We start from the raw sequence: 21,938 nt of genomic DNA, 5'->3' as shown, positions 1-21,938 counted from the left end.
TTGTAGAGAGCAGCTCAGATACTCCTCTTCTCGGGTCCCCTGCAGGCTCCTTTCTGTCAGGTGCCCCCATACTAAGCAACTTGCTATGGGGGCACCTGCTGCTCCGTGTGTCCATTCACACAGGGAGCCATGGCTTGGACCCGCCCACTATCTCTTCATTGGCTAACTGGCTGTGATTGACAGCAGCGGGAGCCAATGGCTCCCGCTTGCTGTCTCAGCCAATGAGGAGGCAGAGACCCAAGACAGCCGAGGCGGGTGTGCACATCGCTGGATGTCGATGGGGCTGAGGTAAGTATTGAGGGGGCTGGGGGCACTGCTGCACACTGAAGGTTTTTTACCTTCATGGAGTAGAATGCATGAAGGTCTTTACAACCACTAAGTTTTAGATCACAGACAAATAACCTGACATTCTGCTGCAGAGTTTTGTCATACAACTTATCTAATTACCGTATACCTGATTAACTTCCAGCTATTCAGGGTGTAAGATGGTAGTCTTGACACAATATATTCCCTCTACCACACTTCACAGCTTGGTTAAGATTCCCAGACAGTATACAGAATCTTGTTTTGACTACATGTAATGCTGTGTATATTTCCATAAATGTTCATTTTATTTCTCATATCTATAGATTATTAGGTCTTTAGACAGTAGAGATTTCTGACTGCTGTTCCTTGTGCTTTGGCTACACACAGAAAATACACAGAATTCCTAAAGATATAAAAGCCTTGCTCATAATTTTAAATTTTTAGACATAACTTTACACAGGAAGTAGTCACTCACCTCGCCCGTGCGCTGTGTTGTAATCAATTTCTGTGCCACATACATAAGCACCAAAGTGAGCACAAGGTACCAAAAGACCACCTGAAAAGAAAAACAATCCAAACTCATCTACATGTCCTATATTGATTTTCTGAAACTGCAGCATATACGGTAAACAAAAGGAAAAGCAGAGATGTGCCTTTTTTGTAGTATAAAGTGTTAGAAGTGACTTAAAAGAAAAAATACAGCAAACGTTTTTATAGTTGTACTTTGTCATGCTATTGCCTGCTATCTGCTGAAGGGGCAGAGTTGCACCAGGCTCAGGAAGGATCATGACAATATTATCGGGATCTACTCTACCTTTTAGCTCACAGCAAAGAGCCGGAGCCAGCCATGCCTGCGTTCTCCCCAGTCAGGTGCTCCAGTGAGCACTGAAGGAGTAGAGTGGAGATAAGTGACTGAACGTCACTGCGCTGCAAACCAAATATAAACTGACAGACTTTACTGGGAACACACTAAATTATATCAATAGAATATTTGTTTTTATTACAAATGTAAAAATCCAGAATAACAAAAGTAATTAAAAACAATATAAGGTCATCACTCAAATATATGAATCATCTCTCCAATTTCAGACATTCTTCAATTCCAGTAATCCATAGAGGTCAACACGTTTCGCATATGTTCTTCCTCAGGACCTTCAATTAGAATTTACAAGAGTTTGATCTATCTATAAATATAATATTACAAAATATCTTTAAATGTATATATTACAAAAAGGAAAAAACAGAAATAGAGATGGCATTCCGTGAGGACAGTGGCACCATTTTACAATATATAAGGGCACAGAAAAGCACACTGAGTGAATGGCTGATGGATACTCCATAGAGGGAAGCCGGATTACTGCAGGTGGCTAAGAATAACATAAGATGTAAACTGTATGTGTAAAATCGTGTTGCATGGATATAACAAGTGACACGTATGTGTCTATTGCATGCCTCTAAGGAATATAACCTACATGATTGCCTTGACTATCTGGCATAGTGATATCTGGCAAATAAACACCATGGATGTAAGAATAGACTGGGTATGCTTTTGTATATACCCCTAATGACTTTTATAGGAATATACAGAATATGGGAACTATAATGGACGTTGTCTGCTGTGCTTTTTAGGTGGCAGAATGGGGACTATTGGAAATCTGAGGTTCCCTAGTGTGTATATATATATATATATATATATATATTCGATATTGCCATCTTGGAAGTTCCAACTCTTTTGTGAGTATGCAGGATTGAAAGTTGGGACAATCTCTTTATCATGGTAAGCGGATTTGAAGTAGAGGCATTTGTATACATATTTGACTGCATACAGTTTTTTTTTTTTAATACTCTGAATTTATTGTTATTACTTTTTAAAGATCATGTATCACATTCTATTTGTTGGTTTACTCTGGATCATTATGTACCATATTCCACTTTGAACAGCCAGGAATACCAATGATGATAACTAAAGATGGTGTTTGATTAATCCAAATCGTGAGTATGGTGATAGCTCACCGGTCTGTTGCCAGCCTTTGGTCTCCCAATTGAGGGATACCTTGAGATAGCCTGTGAGTGCATCAGTTTCTCCATTTTATATTCTTTTTTCTCTCAGATTCTTCCTTTTTATAATATTATATACATTTAACGATGTACTGTAATATTGTTTTTATAGATAGGTCAAACTCTTGTAAATTCTGACAGAAGGTTCTGGGAAAGCACATATGCCAAACGTGTTGACCTCTATGGATTACTGAAATTCAAGAATGTCTGAAATTGGAGGAGAGATGATTCAAAATATGACTGACCACTGCGCTATGCCATAGCCTGCCCACACTACCATTAATATACCATGCAGAAGTCTAGAGATTAAATGTAAACTTCCTTCATTTCAATTTCACAGACACCTTTTTCCTTCACATGCAGTACATTGAGTACACATTTGAGTACTACTAATTAAAGCAGAACTGCCGGCAGAAATTGTAATACCTGTAAGCACTGGTGCTTTCATACCTTAATATAAAATACTTATTTTTTCTTTCCCCACTGTGCCCCATTTGAGAAATCCAGGGTGTATTTTTTAAATTAAGGCTTCCTTCCTTGTAACACTTGTATTGCAAGACTGATGGCCACTATGCTGTGTATCCGCCTGGCCATCGGTATTTTCTCTGTACCTCTGTAGTTCTTAACAGCAAGCAGGGACGCAACTGCATCCCTGCTCTCTGTAGTGGGAGGACTCGAGAGTTTGAGACTCCTGGTCTGAGCCACCGACTGTGAGTATCAGAAGAGTGGCTGGCTATGTGGGAGATACAGTCCTTAGCACCAACTCCACTCTCCGCTCCTCCTCTCCTCCACAGACTGGCTGCACACACTGCCTCTCATTTCTGCACTTCCCTTTGCATCATGGGAAATGTAGACCATTTTACCTGCTTGGATGTGATGAGTAGCAAGAGAGAAAGTCCTCCTCCTGGCACCAGGAAGGATCACTATTTTCCAAGGACCTCATGACGTCAATGGGACTGGAAATGTTGGATTAGTAGAAAAGTAAGGTAACATGATTTAAACTATGTTAACAGTTTAAACACAGCTTAAGGAGAGGGATCTGCATTTACAAAGTTAGCTAGATCCTTGGAGTTCAGGTTTAACATGTCTTTTATTATTTTTGATCAACATCTCTATTTCATTTTACGTATTGTATTCTTTTTTATAAATAATTGCAGGATACATAAAGTAGCAACCTGATAGTCACTTTCATTCTCCATCTATACCAAGCAAGAAAAATCTAGTTGCTGTGGAGTGACACAGCTTGTTTGGAACGCTGCTTTCCTCAGACTTTTTGATTAATGAGGCCTGTTATGTATTATAATTAGAAGAAAGGTTTGTGTCTGTGGTGTCAATAGCAAACATTCTATTTCCCGCTGTCATTTTTTTCAGCGCAGGCTAGAAGATAAAAGAAATGAACTGACTACGGGCAATACAAACCATTTTCTTCCTTCCAGCTTTAAATACGTGTCATAACATAACATGTATATAAATCGTAATTTCTTGACTCAAATTTATAAACAGTGTTAATAAATAAAATTTAAAAAAAAGAAACCAGTTACATATTTGGGAAACCAAAATGCACAACACACTAATAATTTAAAATCTGCTCAAATCAATAAATTTTAGTTAGTCATCTGCTGCCAACACTTCAACCATAGAAAAAAGAGGCCCACCCAGATATACTCATAACATTTTATGTCTTTGTGATTAATACATAACATAGGCGCTGACAAATATGTTTACATCTATATTTCTGTTAAAGGAAATAAAAGGATATAATGAGCTGATGAGAGGTGTACTTGAAAGATCGACAGCAAATATCGTAAGTGTAAACTTAACTAATATTGTCTTACTTACATGAAACTGCTCATGGGAGACTTTACAAATACATCATATATAAATACAAAAAAGAAACTAATGTTGTTACCCATTATATTTAGAAAGATTATTTCAAATAAATATGCACATAAAAGGCACATTTGTAAATATGTTACATCAAGTCTAGTGTGTGAAACAGAGCAAGGATCCTTTAAGACCTCTTAAAAAGTGTGGTCTTTCAATGATATTCATTTGAGATGCTTTTCACTCAGTACTCAATGGCCTTAGCAGAATCAATTAATGAATTTTACACCAGAATTTGCTGTTACAAGGTTTTTTTTAAACATGTTATACAATACTGCCCTCTTGTGGTCAGCTAAGTGTACGCTATAAAACGTATATTTGTTATACTCCAAGTTAAAATGAACAAATATTTATGGTTTTACAGTGACCCAAGTACTACCTCTACTAGATAAAAATACTTAAAGTGGTTGCAAACCTCAGACATGAAATATAAACAAAGCATATCCCTCTATAGTGTGTACTTGTCTCAATTAAGAGCATTAAGTGACATTTATTTCTGCTGCCTCATTCATCTGCTATCAGAATGAATCACGTCTCACAAGTTTTCTGACACCAAGAGAAAAACGAGCTCTCCTCGCTGATTTCTGCAGTGTCATTTCAGCTCTCTGTCCCATTTTTCTGAGCTCTCAAACTTTAATAATTCTGCACTTTGAAAGGCTGTAGAGAAGAGAAGACTGCAGATAAGGAGGTACAACTTATGTAGGAGGATTTGTTTCATCTCTGTGTATCACCTGGGGCCGGTCACTTCAATGGGTATATGTAAGGGTTTACAACTACTTTAATATATTTTTAAAAGCAACTAGTGCATGTAAGTATTTGGATTTGACCTGGTATTAAGTGTCGGGTCTAAGTCCTAGTGACTTGATAAATGAGAAATTTAAAGAGAAGTCGATTTTGTGCTAGTCTTGCAAGATCTTCCTGTGTCATCCCCACAGCTGTAGTCAGTGGGTCCAACCATTTAGTAGTCGGTCTCCCTCTTCGTCTAGTGCCTTCCACCTTCCCAAACATTACTTCCTTCTCTCTCTTTTGACAGTGTGACTAAAACAGGATAGTCATAACTTCTCTTTCCATATATGTGAAACTCTTGGTGAGATTGAACAGGGAGGCTGTTTTCCAGGATGCTTTTAGCATTCTAGCGCATTTGACCACTCAGAAAATGGGGGTCATGGCTCTCCGGTAAGCCATTTTATATGGCACAGTGGTGGAGTGGAGTTCACATTGCTGGGCACATTTTTATGAAGAAGGTTGTCCACTGCAGCATATGAAAGCAATGTTTTATCTGTATCTTGCCCCTACATGAACCATCTCTGAAATTCTGATAAAGGTGATAACTATCCTAAAGGAAAGGCGAGTATGCCTCAAATGGCTGGACACTTTTTATTGCCTTTTTAAGTGATTTTACTCAAAAAAAAAAAAAAATAAATTCATGTCAGCTTTGCTCTCCAACATACTGTATATTGGGTCGATGAGTTTTCAATTCAGTTTTTTTTTTTCATTGGTTTTAGGCATAGAGCAAGAGGTAATACAAATGTGTGGCCCACACAGGAACCATAGCATAATACTAGATTCAGAAATGAAAAGACATAACAAAACAGGTCTCAAGGTAAAAACCCTGGAAGGTGTAGCAAACGGCACAGAAGCCAGTGACCAGGAAACTTGCAGAGGTAGTTGGAAAACAGAAAAATAAGAGAAGACAAAGAAGTAAGGAAGTAAGGAGGTGATGGTTATAGAAGAGGGGGCCCAACCCCCACAGATTGAGGTCAAGGGCAAAAGCAACAAGATGATATATTGCTCCGGTAATCTGGATTCAAAGAAGGTAGGGCATAATTAAGCCATGGATCTTACCAAGGTTTTCAAAAATCTGAATTGGGAGTCATTAAGGATACTAGACATTTTCTCAATTAGCAGTTGATTCAGAAAAACATCTTCTTGGAATGGAACTACAGGTTTCTTCCAGGCCTTGGTCTTAGCCTTGGCTGCCAGAAACAGATATGCAGGCAGGTTCTGTTCTCGTTGGGAAAGACCTGGATTCAGAAAGGGAAGGAAAGCAAGATGGATTCTTAGGGTTGTTCCAAGCCAGGTGGGAAAAGTGGAGTATTAAGGATAGGCAGAAGAGGCAGAAAAGGGGACATACGTTTACCAGACAATCTAATTGAGTACCAGACCCTCAGGACATGTAGCATTAGGGGGCTTAGGCCAGATGGGTGGACGTATTTGGGAGCAATAACAAAGCGGTAACTTGAACAGAATCACAGGTGGGGAGCTCCAAAAATACCAATATGGGGACATCAGAGGTGGCATGTAGTAGGTAGAGCTGGGAGGTTTGAGCTACTTTATAATATTTATATACAGTATGTTAGGAACCCCCAGTCTCTCTTGTAGACTATGGGTAAAGATGGTGGAGTAAAGATAATGGGGAGATGGACTCTTGGATGCTTATAAGCCCCAAATAAAGGAAACATTTCTGTCCTGTAAAGAAGGCCAGAACATGAACCAGGAGAGTGCGAAAATTATAAAGACCTTTAGGGAAAATTGTCATTTTAATTGCATTGACCTGGCCAAACTAGGATAGGGAAGGAAAGATCCAGCTCTGCATATAGGAGGTAAAGACAAGCAGGAGAGGATAATAGCTTATGGAAAATAGTGTTTTGTAATGAGAGGTAACTTCACACTTAGTCTACAGTTGAGCACAACAAAAGGTAAGGAAAACCTGGATATGAGTAACTGTCTCTGGCGGGAGGGAGATGTTGAGAGCCTTAGTTTTGCAGGATTTACCTGAAGGCCTGAGATGCCTGCAGATAGGGTAGGAATACAGTGAAGATTAGGAAGAGTCATCTGTGGGTTATTGAATACTAACAGGGCATCATCCACGAAAAGGTTAATTTTTAGACATGTCCTGCATTCGCAATACCAGTTATATCTGGATTTACCCGAATCACAATCGCCAACAATTCGATGGCCAGAATAAAGGGGGCAGCCTTGGAGTATCCTATGGAAGGATTGGGGGGAGGGGATTCGGGGAATAGAGGAGGACCAGAAAGGAGGAAAATGTAATATTGATAATAGCAACGCTGGCAAGCTTAACAGGGGGGGTTTAAAATAATAGTGTTCAAGAAAGCTAGAAAGAGCATGTATAACAGCATTTAAAATGCAAATGAGATGAGGGCTCACCCATCAAAGTGTGTAACCTGAGAGTAAATTTGAGTCTGCTATAAGCAGAATCACAACAACAGTAATTCATACTCCTCAGGGGGAACCAGCCGTCCACAAATGAACGTCTCTAGTCACTCCAGGGGAGCTTAGATAGTCTTAAATAGTAAGAATCCACAACACCCAGTTAGGCAGACAATAAACACATTGCAGAAGGATATACCCTACTAACAGATGAGTAAGTGGGGAAACGGCTGACTCTCAGGGGGTCAAAAATCCCAAGAGGAAGAGAGGTTTGATCCCCAATATGTCACACACAGACAAAGCATGTAAAGTAATATACAACTAGAACTGATTATACCAGATGTATATAGAAACATAAAATTAAACTGAAAGCAGGCGGCATGAAACCTATTTCCCGATGGCCACACTAGGGGTATGAAGGGCAAAGCTTGGGAGTGGTGAAAGCACTCCTTCGCTGGGGACTAACTCTGGGGGGCCCCCCAGAGACACCACCTTAAAAGCCTTAAAAGCAAAGCAATGCATATTCATAAATAACCATCATGAGGAAGTTAAAAACAGCTTAGAGTCTCAACAAAAGGAAACATAGATGGATGGTTCACAGGTACATACATAGTGAGAGCAACCAAAAGGCTCAAAGGATGACAATCCGTAAATCAGGAGAAATAGTTGACAGATCAGTAGCACGATTATAAAGTAAACTTAATAATGATGTCCCGAGGGGGAACATCAAGTTTCTTAGGTTTCTAGTGCTCGGTGTATGCGATCAAATTCCAGACGGTCTATAGGAATAAACAGTGACAATTCCTGCAATAGGGCTGTTGTCGTAGAAGACAGGTCCAGTATGCATTCTGGAAATCCTCTGAGATGCAGATTGCCCCAATAGGACCTGTTTTCAAAGTCCTCTAGAGTCAGCTCTGCCTTTACACCTGTCAGATACTGTTCATGGTTCCAAAGTACTGTGCCGTAGTTACCATGTCGTCTTCTAAAAGGCATTGGTGCAGTTTCCCAGCTCCCTTATTTCACGAGTCAGATGTGCTACTAATTTGTTCGTAGTCACGGTAAGCTCTGTCTGGAGCTTAGTCTGAAATTCTGGCCAAAAGATCTATGTCTCATGGGGAGGGTGCCTGTTGCGAAGCAAGGAGATCAGCTAGGCTGTGTCTAAAAATAGCTCCGGATCTCCCGTTGTGAGCGAGTGGAATGACTCCAAAATCTAGCCCAGGGCTTCAGGCATGCTGCTAAGGAGGCAGGCCTCATCATGTGGCAGTCCAATGTTGCAGGTGTTGGCCACTTTCACTGCAGGAGTTCTGTTCTCCAATCAGAGCAGCCAGCTAACTAAACCGGGTGGTAATATATCAGGTGTGACTCTACAAAAAGCAAACAGATGGCTGATATCCCCGGAGGTCAAGGAGTGTGGTCACCTTGCGGGCATCTTCCAGCATGGCTCACACGTGCTCCCCCCATATTGGGTACTGAGGATCTATTATTATAGCTCTTAGTGGTGCCCCTGTTTTCCTACATTTCTTTAACTGACCAAACATTGGCCCTAATAATGTAAAGTAAATATATCTACTACACTTGCCAGTAGCCGACTACTTCACAAACTCATTTTAATGGACATAATAAAAGTATATTGTGAGCTCCCTGTTTTTCTGATTTATTTGCATGTTTATGGATACAGTAATTCTAGGCAATGCAGGGTTGGCTGCACAGAGAAACAAGTAAAACTGTCATGAAAGAAATAAAGAAGCTGTCATTACTGACATTTTTAATAATCTCTCTACTCATTTTGAACTTACGGCTTCCTGGCTTAACTCAGAAAAAGTAAGCCGTTAGTACTGGTCAGGTGTTTCAATCTGCATGCTTATTCCATTGGTTTCATTACACAATCAGCATGTCAGCCAAGAATGTAGAAATGTAAAAATAATAATAAAGAAATAAAATAAAGCAAATAAAAAATGTCAACAATGACGCTGCAGCAATTGCCTGAAGAAGTGATTTTGATTATAGTGCAATTTCAGAACAACTTCAAAACCATCTGACCATGCCCTTACTGCTGGCATGAAGCATCCTCTAAAAGACCGGATATTTCCAACAAATACCTTCTTATTCTGCCATCTTTCATGTTGATGGGAAGCCCAACCATAATGCAGATCATCAGTGTCAACATGTCATCCCAGTGAGGTCCCTACATTTCAGGACTGAGTACATTACTAACCTAATACCAAACTAATATCTTCTTCTCTCTCTGAGGACTTTAAACTACTTACAGACTGATCTTTTAACTCTGCCAGCCCACCCATGACTCCATATCCAGCCAGATGTCTGCCAACTATTTAAATTCTTCACTGGATATATGAACATCCAAACCTGCCTAAGCCCTGAAAAGAAAGACAATTCATGATAGTACTTCTGTTTCTTGGAAGAAAACAGCCATCTGTTTGTTCTCAATACAATGACGTCTACATAACTGACTTCACCAGGGGATTTTCAATATATTAGGTGGAATATTCACTTTTAAAATGTTCTTCACATTTAGAGAATTGTGCCCACCTGTGTATTACAAATGTGGTGTCTTTTCCCATGGCAGGAGCTGGTAAACTGTTGAAGCTATACAATGGAAGAGGAATCACTTCAAAGAACTTTAACATATTGCTGCATGCATCTATTATATACAGTTCCCACTGCGCTACCACAATCCTTTTTTCAAGCAATTATGTCGAGCTTTTTTTACTTTTGTGTGGCACGTGAAGCATCCACAGCTGTCTTTAGATATATTACGTAGATGTAAACTGGAGGAGAAGTGGGCCTTCCTGATATATCGTTCTATTATAAAGCTATGTCACTGGTACAGATTTTGAATTGGCACCACGACATTTCATCTAAACTCTGGGTTCCATTGGAGAAAACGATGGTGGGTAGAAACTTGGCAGTGTGGGACAGATTGAACGGGATGGTTCAGTTTACCCTCTCAACATCCCCTTTGGCACCTGTAGGGGGATTTCCCTGGTTCCCACCAGGAGAGGATACGACATGTTTCTGCTCCTAGGAATTTGATGGAGACACTTCACGTGATAAATTTGCTTCCACTGGTAAACTGTTATTACTTTATGTCCTACAATCCCTTTATGGGACGTTTCCACTGGTTGAATGGAGATACAGGCAATTATCAATTCTTTAGTAAACTTGGACAAATTTTGAGACCACGGGACTCCCTCTCTCCATTCGAATCAATGTGAAACTTTCCGACAAATGGACACCTCCTCTCCCACATGTACAAACTTGTACTAAGTTCACAATCGGTATCTATTCCATATTTCATTAAAGAATGGGAAAGGGAGCTGAGCCTGGAATTCTCTCCTTCTCAAATCCAGAAAATGATCCAACTGACACATGCAACCTCCATTAACACTGGTACTCAAGAGTCCTCTTACAAATTTCTCACTGGGTGGTACAGGACCCCCTCCCGCTTAGCTCAGATAATTCTTACTGCTGACCCTCGTTGTTGGCGTGGCTGTAATCAGAGGGGCATGTTCCTACACCTTTGGTGGTCCTGCCCCAAGATGAAGGCCTTTTGGGAGGAAATCACCCCTTGGATTAAAAAAAAAAAAACAAAACACCCTCAAACCAATTGCCAGTACTCCCTTGCAACTCCTCTTTCACGATATCCCCTCCTCTATTAAATGTTTTAAGAAAGTGTTATCCCCTACCTGCTTAATGCAGAAAAATCCCTCATTACATGTTTTTGGAAACCAACCGATTGTCCCTCTCTACTTGATTGGAAACGAGAGGTGGATAATATTATGTAAGCTGAACACTGGGTACACTTGATAACATATCAGTAGGATAAATTCAAAGATATATGGGCTGGCTGGATGTATAACTCCGCCGAGATACCAGATACCTAAATATTATTTACAGAATATGCACTCGACACCTAGTACTCCCAAGATCCATTATTGTAGATCCTATGGTGTAACAACCCCCGAACCATGCACCACCACCCCCTTTTTTTTTTTTGCTTAAAAGTCTAGGTCTAGTTCATTAGGTTTGTTTATTATGCTGCCTTTTTCTCTTTTGTTACCATATTGACAACATTGCTGGATGTGTTACAATGATCCTTATCTTTCTTTATTGTGATACTACCACCTTACTTTTACTATACCCTGAATGATCAGAAGAGTTGCTTGATGTTTATCTGCCAGCAATGTGTGCTATGATGGCTTTCAATTTCTAATTGTTTGCAATCTACCACCTAAGCACCTCTTCAGCATTTTTTTGCAACAATTAATGTTTCTTCTATCTCTTTTTATTGCGAAACTTTATTAAAAATACAATTACAAATAAATAAATTAAACATATTGCTATATGTAAACATAGTATTCTCCTGGTAATGCAATATCCACTAGTGCCAGTAAAATCAGGACCAATGAAGATGAGGAAATCATTTGGATATGCTTACCTAGAAATGTTTGTTATTGTAATCAATTTGACTACATTTGGTAAACTGAAGTGTTTACTCACCAGTGCCAACAAATGGATCGAACACTAAATCATCAGGCTTGACTCTTGCATGGTTTGCCATAATGAAGGACAGGCCAGCGTCCATACTTGTATTTCCAATAAAGTGCCGTTTTTTTACACTGTAGGAATTAATTAGTTCCCGCTGTCCATCTGCAATCTTAAACAGTGCTTAGAATTATATATATGACAAGTATCATACACTTGATGGCTATTGGGGTTTAAAGACATGTGGACCAATCCCCCCCCCCCCCGTTTTTGGTGCTTGCCTTTATGAACTCTATAGTTTTAGAACCATTCATGAACATATACAAATATAAAACATAAAAAAAAAGGAGGCCAAAATTAGATTCCCGACTTGAGACTCCTTACTGCTTAAAACCTCAGAGACAGCCATTCCATACTGGATAACTTCTACCTCACTCACTTTTTCACTTGCATTTGTAAATTTTAGCTAGAACTACTGAGCTCTGCAAATATGTAACTTTTTACATCTGGTGATAAGGAAAAATAGGAAAACTGATGAAAGTTTTCACCTGCTGACTGGATAGATAGAAAACATAATGTTCATATGCAATATTCTATTTTTAGAAAAGTGGAGTATATAGTGTAATGTGTATTGTGTGTTTACTGATAATATAATGAGTTCAGCATGTCCAATTGGAACATCTGGGGTGACTTCTTGCTGGCCCCAAACACTTGATGTAGTACCTCCTTAGACAATGAAGTGGCTCTGGGTGAACAAAGAGAGAGGAGGGGCGTGATCGAAGTGTAATATAAAACATATTTATTGGAGTGAAAGACAATTGGCAACTTACACAAACAGTTAAAAGAACTCACTCATCAATAAGTTAGGGCCTCTGGTGGTAAGAGAAAGAGGCTTGGGCTGCCTTGAAAAACGTAGCCCTGCCTCCTTGATGTAAATTCCGGTCTACACTGCATCCCAAAGGAGTCCGGCGGCCATCTTTTTGGTTTCAGTTTCCTCCATCACATCCAATTTTTTGCCCTACTTGTGAACAACAAGGCTGCAAGTTTTACAGAAGAGACTACATGCTACACATTCTAGAGCCAGCTGTTCACCATGGTGATATATAATAAACGCCATTTCTTATGTACCGTGTGAGTTGCTAATTTACATGTGCTTGATATACTTGTAATTTACTGCACTTAGTCTGGAACCCCCTGGTGTTTCTTCTTGGCTCTAAAGGTCACCCACCAGTCTGCCTAGTGTGCTAACTTGTACCAAGCTGTCCTGCTATGCTGAAGATTACCACCAGAGGCCCTAACTTACTGAGGAGCGAGGTCTTTTAGCTGTTTGCATAAGTTGCCAATTGTCTTTCACTCCACAAAATACATTTTATATTACACTTAGATCATGCACCCTCCTCTCTCTAATATTTTATTTTCACCGGATTAAAAATATTTTAAACATTTTTTAGCATGGTTTTTATTAATAAATAAAATCTATAAGAAAAACCTGGTATGTGTTCCCTTCAAAGCAGTTCCCATTGTTAAGCACTGCATTTGATTAGAAGAATGTATATTTTATTTTACACACCTTGTGAAGTCCAAGTGAATTCTGTACAAATTTTTTTTCAGCACGTTATGTTTTATGTGGTTTAAGGCCTCAATAATTACATCAGAAAAAATAAAGACAGTTTTAACCTATGCTAGGATCTGATAGAGCGGCCAAAAGTTAGTGGTCCGATATTAACATGATATACCGTGATTTTGGGGGAAAAAAATAATAATAAAAATATATATATATATACACACATATACATATATATATATATATATATACACACACACACACATACACATACACATACACACACACATACATATACACATGCACTGGGGACCTTAACATACGTATAAATTGAATGTTATCCTGGGAACATACAAAAGAGGACTATAAAAAATGGGAGCTGCATGTTCTTTTAAAAAGGACTAAGCATAGTATTCCATTAAAATACTGTATTTGGAGCATATATGATTGAACATATTGCAATTTTAATCCACTACCTCCAGGAAACATTGAAATGCTTATTAAAATTGCCTTTCTAAATTTGTTCTAACACATCCTTTGGGATCTTTGGTTTTACTGCTTTGCTGCACGGGTTTTCTGGGACTATTCTTTATAACGGACTATTGACATTGTATGCTGTGGATTTTTCCACTCTATCATAGCAATTTTACATTTATTATCATTATAAGTCTTTTGTACTTTTTTGAGCAAAGTATCTTTTTGTACAACTCGACAGAGGTCACCATGACTTTGACAACTCTCATCTTGAAGTAATTTGAAGGGGTGCCTTTTGGATATGAAGGTCCACAAGTGGGACCTTAAGGAGGCACTTTGGGCCGAGTCCAAGATTAGACATATGTACTCCAAACGGCATGAGAGCTGAAGAGCAGACTTTGGAAAGTTCACTATTCAGCTAAGGTTTTGAAGGAACTGAATTGTCCTTTGAACACTGGCAGACAGGTTGTGGCCGAAGAGTCCATCAGGAGAAGATCATGTGACATGAATTCTCTGGGTCTGCAGAAGTAGGGAAAGCACTTTTGTGAACACTCAGGTTGCAGAGAGATCCTGAATGTTAGAGCATAACTGGAGGTGATGGTCTTCCACAGCAAAATAAATAAAGTCCTGATGCACTGGAAAAACTGGATTGTTTAGATAGCCATCTTGTAGGTCTACTTATGACAGAAATTACCCTAGTCTGACGGAAGGAATGACAGATCTTGTTGATTCCATCTGGAATTTGGGTATACAAAGAAATCTGTTTAGAGCCTAAGTCCAGTATTGGATAAACATCCTCATTTTATTTTGAAAATGTGAATAGTTTTGAATAGAAACCTTGAAGGAAGTCATTAAAATCTGCTTTCTTTTTGATCTGAGGGGCTCCTTAAACATGACTGTTCACTTCACTACCCAAAGCAAACATTACAGGCTGGTTACACACAGTGGGGTCTGGGTATGGTCATGAGGTCACACCGAGGATACCAATACAAAAAGTGTTTAGATAGCACAGGGCAATATGCAATCAGATCTAGACAGAAATGTCAAGAGAGTAAAATGGAAAATTTCAAGGAAGGTGCATCTTCAAAATGGGAAGAGGTGCTTCACCTAAAAACTAACAAAAATACCGGAGTCTCACAGAGAGGGCAAAGTTATATAAGTGTGCACTAGGGACAGCCCTAGCAATTTCCCCCATAATTTATTATTACAGTTGTGGCCAAAATTATTCAACCCCCAATGCTGTAAAGGGGTTTAGGGACTATAGTGTACATTTGGAATTGTATTCAGAATCAAATCCTACAAGGACGTTGTAACTACCCAAATGCAACTAAAATGACATCAATTGTTTATGTAATACAGTAGTAAATGGTTCTTATGTGGTTTCTTCATTGCCACAATTATTCAACCCCTTAAAGACTACCACTCTGAAGAACAGAGGTTCATACAGGTGCTTTCCATCAGGTATTGAAAACACCTGTGGATGTCACCGAGCAGCAATCAAGCATAATAAGCACCAATTAGGCAGCTTTAAAATGACTGTGATACTCAGCTCCTTCTAGACATTTACTGGTGTGGTTACAAACATGGTGAAGGCAAGAGAATGGTCCAGGAAGACAAGAGAAGAGGTGATTTCTCTTCACAGGAAGGGCAATGGCTATAAGAAGATTGCAAAGATGTTAAACATACCAAGAGACACCTTAGGAAGCATCATTCGCAAATTCAAGGCAAAGGGCACTGTTGAAACGCTACCTGGTCGTGGCAGAAAGAAGATGCTGACTTCGACTGCTGTGCGCTACCTGAAGCGTAGAGTGGAGAGAAGTCCCCGTGTGACTGCTGAGGAACTGAGAAAAGATTTGTCAGATGTGGGTACAGAAGTTTCAGCCCAGACAATAAGACGCACACTGCGTAATGAAGGCCTCCGTGCCAGAACTCCCAGGCGTACCCCCTTGCTGTCTCCAAAGAATAAGAAGAGTCGACTGCAGTATGCCAAAAGCCATGTGGACAAACCACAAAAGTTGTGGGATAGTGTTCTGTGGACTGATGAAACAAAATTAGAACTGTTTGGGCCCATGGATCAACGCTATGTTTGGAGGAGGAAGAACAAGGCCTATGATGAAAAGAACACCTTGCCTACTGTGAAGCATGGTGGAGGGTCAATCATGCTTTGGGGCTGTTTTGCTTCTGCAGGTACAGGGAAGCTTCAGCGTGTGCAAGGTACCATGAATTCTCTTCAGTACCAGGAGATATTGGATGGAAACGTGATGCAGTCCGTCACACACCTGAGGCTTGGGAGACGTTGGACCTTTCAACAGGACAATGATCCCAAGCATACCTCCAAGTCCACTAGAGCATGGTTGCAGAGGAAAGGCTGGAACATTTTGGAGTGGCCATCGCAGTCACCAGACTTAAATCCGATTGAGAACCTCTGGTGGGACTTAAAGAAAGCAGTTGCAGTGCGCAAGCCTAAGAATGTGACTGAACTGGAGGCCTTTGCCCATGAAGAATGGGCGAAGATACCCGTAGATCGCTGCAAGACACTTGTGTCAAGCTATGCTTCACGTTTAAAAGCTGTTATAACTGTAAAAGGATGCTGTACTAAGTACTAAGATTGAATGTCACTTGGGGGTTGAATAAAACTGATAATGCTGTGAGCACAGAAAAGACATTTGTGGTTATTTCATTATAACTGTTATGTTATATTTGTCTGACCTACAAGTGCCTCTTTAATGTAAATGTAAGCAAGATGACTGAATGATCAAAAGCAATGTCAAACTGGCCAAAACACTCAATTTCAGTGGGGGTTGAATAATTTTGGCCACAACTGTACATGTCTCATGTCCTGTACTATACAAATTAGATAAGTGTAATTTATAAAAACAGATTTAAGGTTATTGTAAAGGCAATTTTTTGCCTGGAGACCCCTGCCGGTGCTGTTCATTCCTTCTTACTAATGTGCTTTAGAGCCAGATTGTGTGCGTTCATGGACACACACAGTAATGCATGCTGATCTTTTACATATTTGAAAGACTGCCCCCCATAGCAAATCATGGGAAGAAAAATGCATTCAGAATTCCTAGAGTGCAATGATATAGTAAATAAACGAGCAGACAAGGGAGGGTCATTGTCATCCAGAAAGGATTATGTACCAGAATCTTTATGCTCACATTCAGATAAAGATAAAGATTCAACTTCTCAAAAAGACCCAAGTCCGAATTTAAAACAGTTAGTAGACAAAATCATTTTCTGTTAGCATTATTAATAAAAAATATAATTGGTCTTGCAATACATACCAAAATATTTACAATACCCCATATTTCTATCATCTACCCAAGCTCCACAAAGACAATAAACTGCCTCACAGCAAGCAACTTCAAGTATAGACAGTTTGAGCAATAGTTTTTAACAGTATATGAACTTTTTTTTACAACCATTAGTAACTGCTTTACCCTCCTAATTTAAGGGAATCAAGAGGGCCGGAGTAGCTGGCTTAAGCTCTCACTATTGTTAGGATCTTTGGAGCAGCTCTGTGATATTAGCTTGCAGTTTACTTTAGCACAGTGGCAGGCAACCTTAACAACCTGAACAACATGGGAGAAATCAAAGATCACAGTGTCGCCTTCTCACACCGGACTTAAACCTCTAATTGCCATTCTTACCATGTCGCAATCGTGTACATTGCATGGCAATCATGGGTGTAAATCAGGTGGTGAGGAGGCAACATATTGCTTCCTCACCATCTGTCAAACACACTCAGATCACTTTTCAGAGGAGCAGCAGTGCCTGTTGCACTTGTGAATGAGCCCTTAGTTGAATTCAGCAGCGGCACCCTTAGGGGTCATTCACATGTAAAATTGAGGGGTGATAAAACCCTGCTGTTGAGTTGCAGTTTTCCAATCACTACCAAATCCCTGTGGCAGCAGGCAAAGGTGTACACATGCTGCAGCAGAAATTAAGCCCCCTGTTGCTTTTGATGGGTGCTACCACCTGCCACTCATAACCCATTCAAGTAAATGCGCCCACTCTACAAGTGCCCTGCAACTTCACACTTCCACGGGGTCTAAGGGGTTGAAGCAGGTGGTGAGAAAGCAACACAACGCTGTCTGCTTTAACCCCTTGTTTGCTGTACTGCCCAAGCTTGCAGGGCACTTGCAGAGCAGCCTCGTTCACTTGAATGGGTTATGCTTGTAAGGTGCTAAACCCACCAACCATGATAGGGTGTATAACTCCTACTGTGACTGTGACATGTGTACACCCCTGACAAATACAGCTAAAGGGGGTGCAGTAGGGGTGGGAGTGGTAAAAACACACCTTAACTCCCCAAACTGCAAATGTTAATGAAACCTTACTGTTCTGAGCCCCCTGCTTTCACATTGATGTGCTGCGTTTTACCTGCACCAAGGATGCAGTGCAGCACATCTGCGACTTTCCTGGGTTTGCTGCACTTTGCCATAAACTTCTATTATATCCTGCAGGTGTGATGCACTTTCTGAAAGCACACCAAAACTCTTGCATTTAGGAGTTTTGGTGCGCTTTAGAAAGTGCATCAAACCCACAGGATATACAGTAACAGAAGTCTATGGCTAAGTGCAGCTAACCCAGTAAAGCTACAGGTACACTGCACTGCAGCCACAGAGCAGGTAAACCGCAGTGCATCACTGTGAAAGCAGCCCTATCCTATTAGGACCAGTGTATTGCTTCACACTGACCTGAAGATCTCTTCTTTCTTGCTGCTGGCACCACTCTGGAGACTGCTAAATAGGTGTGAAACTGCTGATAACAGGTGGAGTGCAGTTGGTATCACTTCACATGGGAAAGAAGCCAGCACTACTGAGGAGCCATCAGCCTATGCGGCTCTTGCTCCCTACCACAGTCCCTCTGTATTGCAATCTGGGATGGCAGGTCAGCAAGCCCAGACTGTGGTCTAGTCGCTAGAGGATGTAGCAGATCCAGTCACAGTTGTTTCAGATCACGTGTACGTTCAATAAATATATAGTCTTCCTCTGATAGTGAAGGAAATAGTTGAACTAAGTCAGTGGCTTTTTTAGACAAAGTGCAGACAAGGGAGATAGACCCAGGCCCAGGGAAAAGGGGAGCAAAGGAAGGGCCAGTCGAAAGAGAAAAAGGAGGAAAAGGAAAAATACGAGAATTTGAGAAGGAATTTAGTGAAGAATCAGAAATCAGGCAGGATACGCAGTAGGAAATAGATCAACATCTTCATACTACGATGGAAGCATCTGAAAAATGATGTCCCTTGTTAGATATGAAAGTAGTTAATCTGTCTAATTTTCATCTGGGAGGAGAGACAATTGAGTCTTCTCAAAAAAGGCTTGACCTTTTCCCCGACATCTTCGATGGATGAATTTGAGGTCTATAAAGACATTAGCCTCTTTTTGCGTAAAGTCCTTTTTAGGCTATGGCATCAAAATAAGCTAGATGCCAAAAAGGAGAATAATGAATGGACAGCATCACAGCCCAAAGATGAAACTGATCAAGAGGCTCTAAATATGCTATTGTCTCTACTAGATGAAAATGAAGATGTAGAAGAGGAACAAGTAGGACAGTCTTCTCAAATTAGGAGATCCAGTAATCTACTGATAAGGTCCACAAAAATGCCCCCACTACATAAATATCAGTGGGTAAGAATGTTTCTAGACCTTGTTAAGGAGGACCTACATAAGATCAACTGGACATGGTTTGGACTTGATAATGTAACAAGTGGCGAAAGAAAGGCCCCATCTGAATTACAAAATGCCCAAAGCTTAATTATTAAAAAAAGCGATAAGGGGGGTAATGTTCTCATGTCTGAAGAACAATATGAAAAAGAAGCTATGAGACAACTTAATGACCCATCTACTTATAGAAAGATCCAAGATAATCCTTTCCCAAACATAATTAAATCACCTAATGAAAAAAATATTCCTAGCCTGCAAAGTAGGTCTGCTTTCTAAGTCTTTAGAAAACTCACCTGGCAGACTGATCGTGTCAGCCATAAAGGGCCCACTGGAGAGAATTGGAAAATATGTAGATGTATTAATCAAAGGTCTGGTATTCAAGCTGCCTTCATTTGTTCAGGACAGACCTGATGTTCTATGGAAACTACAAACAATTGAGGTCCCCCCTGGGGCTCTATTGGTTAGTATTGATGTGGAATCATTATATACTCCTATTCCACATACCTGGGGCCTCAGGGAGGTATCATGTTTCCTGGACACTAAATTCTCTGAATTTGGAGCACAGAACTAGTTCATACTGAAACTCTTAAAATATGTGCTATAAAATAACTGTTTCCAGTTCCTGGCAACTATTACCAACAAATAGTAGGGTCATCTATGGGAGCCCCATGGGCCCCGGCCTATGCTTGTCTCCACCTAGTTTGTGGGAGTAGGAGGAAATATATGGATCTCCTCTGTACCTCAGCCATGTGGCATCCTGGCTGATGTACACTGATGATGTGTTCATGATCTGGAGAGGAGATATGGATGAACTCTAGAGTTCCTCGAGATACTCAATAATAATGAGAGGAATATCAAATTGACATTTGTAGCGGACTACAAAACTATCTACTTTCTAGATCTCCAGATTTCCATTTTAGAAGGAAGAATTGTAACTTGTACCTTTCATAAAAAAACTGCTTCCAACACGCAAATGAGAGCAGATAGCCACCACCCTGAGTTGTTAATAAAAGGTATCCTGGTATGTTAGTTCCTGTGGGTACGTAGGAACTGCACTGAGGATAACGACTTTAGAAGAGAAGCATCTAATATGTATGACAGATTCAGAGAAAGAGGCTATTCACATAAAGTGATTAGAAGAGCCAAAAAGAATGCATGGTCAAAAAGAAGAAACAGCCTGATTAATCCATCTTCCCCTCCTGCAACAGGTGAGCACCTGAAGACCCCAGTCAGAATTATTACTAAGTATGGAGCACAATGGAAACAAATTAGGGGTATTCTAACGAGACACTGGAATGTACTCACTAAATCCCCGGCCATTGCCAAAATAGTCGGCACTCGCCCTCAACTGGTGGCACGAAGAACTAAAAATCTGCAGGACTCTCTAGTCCACTCAGAGTTTAGCAAAAAATCGGCTAATACCTGGTTTAATAGATTTTATCCCTCAAAAGGTATGTATGCCTGTGGCCATTGCCAAGTCTGTAATTTTTTCGAAATGACAGATGAATTCACCAATTGGGATCAATCAAGACATTATAAGATAAAAGAATTTGTAAATTGTTCGACAACAAGCCTAATTTACATGTTGGAGTGCCCATGTAAAAAGTATTACATAGGAAAGACTAGCTTCGGACACCTATTGGTGAACATGTCCGCAGTATTAAAAACATTAAAAATAATAAAAAAAGTGAGGAGGAAAGTCCCCTGGCGACCCACTTTGCTGAATGCCATAATGGGAATCCAAATGGCTTAAAAGTAAAGGGAATTTTTGTACTCCATTTATCACAGAGACGTGGGCACTTCAATACAGTCCTACAGAAGGAGAAAATGTGGATCTTTAAATTAGGTACTCTAGCGCCACAAGACTTGAATACAGAATACAATTTACAGGTCTTGCTAGAATCCTAAAAACTTTCCATGGATGATTATGAAATTGTTTAAATTTGTTCTCAAATCGAATTGGTATCTTATCCAAAGCATTCTCCTGGTTGATTTTCTCTATTGTTTTTAACATCCTCTTCCTCTAGTTCTAGATTTTGATCTTTGTATATTTCATTCTTAGCCAAAATACACATTGCTTTTCAATATACACTGTGGCCCTCCTTATAGAAGATGAATGATTATATTTATTTCATGAATCTTTAATTGATAATTTGACACTTAATAGTATGGCTTTTATTTTGGCTCCAGGCACTGTGCATTAATATATGTGTGTAAGTGTAATTAGGTGAATGGGTGACATCTTGTGGCTGAGTAGGTTATCTACACCACAAGGTATGAATACTTTGGGTTTACAGGCC

General features: G+C 39.9%; 1 protein-coding gene across 1 annotated transcript in view; it reads right to left on the bottom strand.

Moving 5' to 3' along the window:
• Positions 1 to 21,938, bottom strand: part of TRMT11 (tRNA methyltransferase 11) — a 92,327-nt gene that overhangs the window by 52,257 nt on the left and 18,132 nt on the right. Inside the window, exons 7-8 of the mRNA XM_089686448.1 lie at positions 11,944 to 12,100; positions 782 to 862 (exon numbers count right to left, since the gene is read on the bottom strand). Of these exons, the coding sequence (XP_089542574.1) occupies positions 782 to 862; positions 11,944 to 12,100 (238 nt within the window). The remainder of the gene's footprint in view (positions 1 to 781; positions 863 to 11,943; positions 12,101 to 21,938) is intronic.

This window comes from Staurois parvus, unplaced genomic scaffold (genome assembly GCF_062004578.1).
Source record: "Staurois parvus isolate SC_StPar_1 unplaced genomic scaffold, SC_StPar_1.0 ptg000397l, whole genome shotgun sequence".
NCBI lineage: Eukaryota > Metazoa > Chordata > Amphibia > Anura > Ranidae > Staurois > Staurois parvus.
The sequence above is the reverse complement of the archived record's forward strand: the minus strand, read 5'-3'. Positions and strand labels throughout refer to the sequence as shown.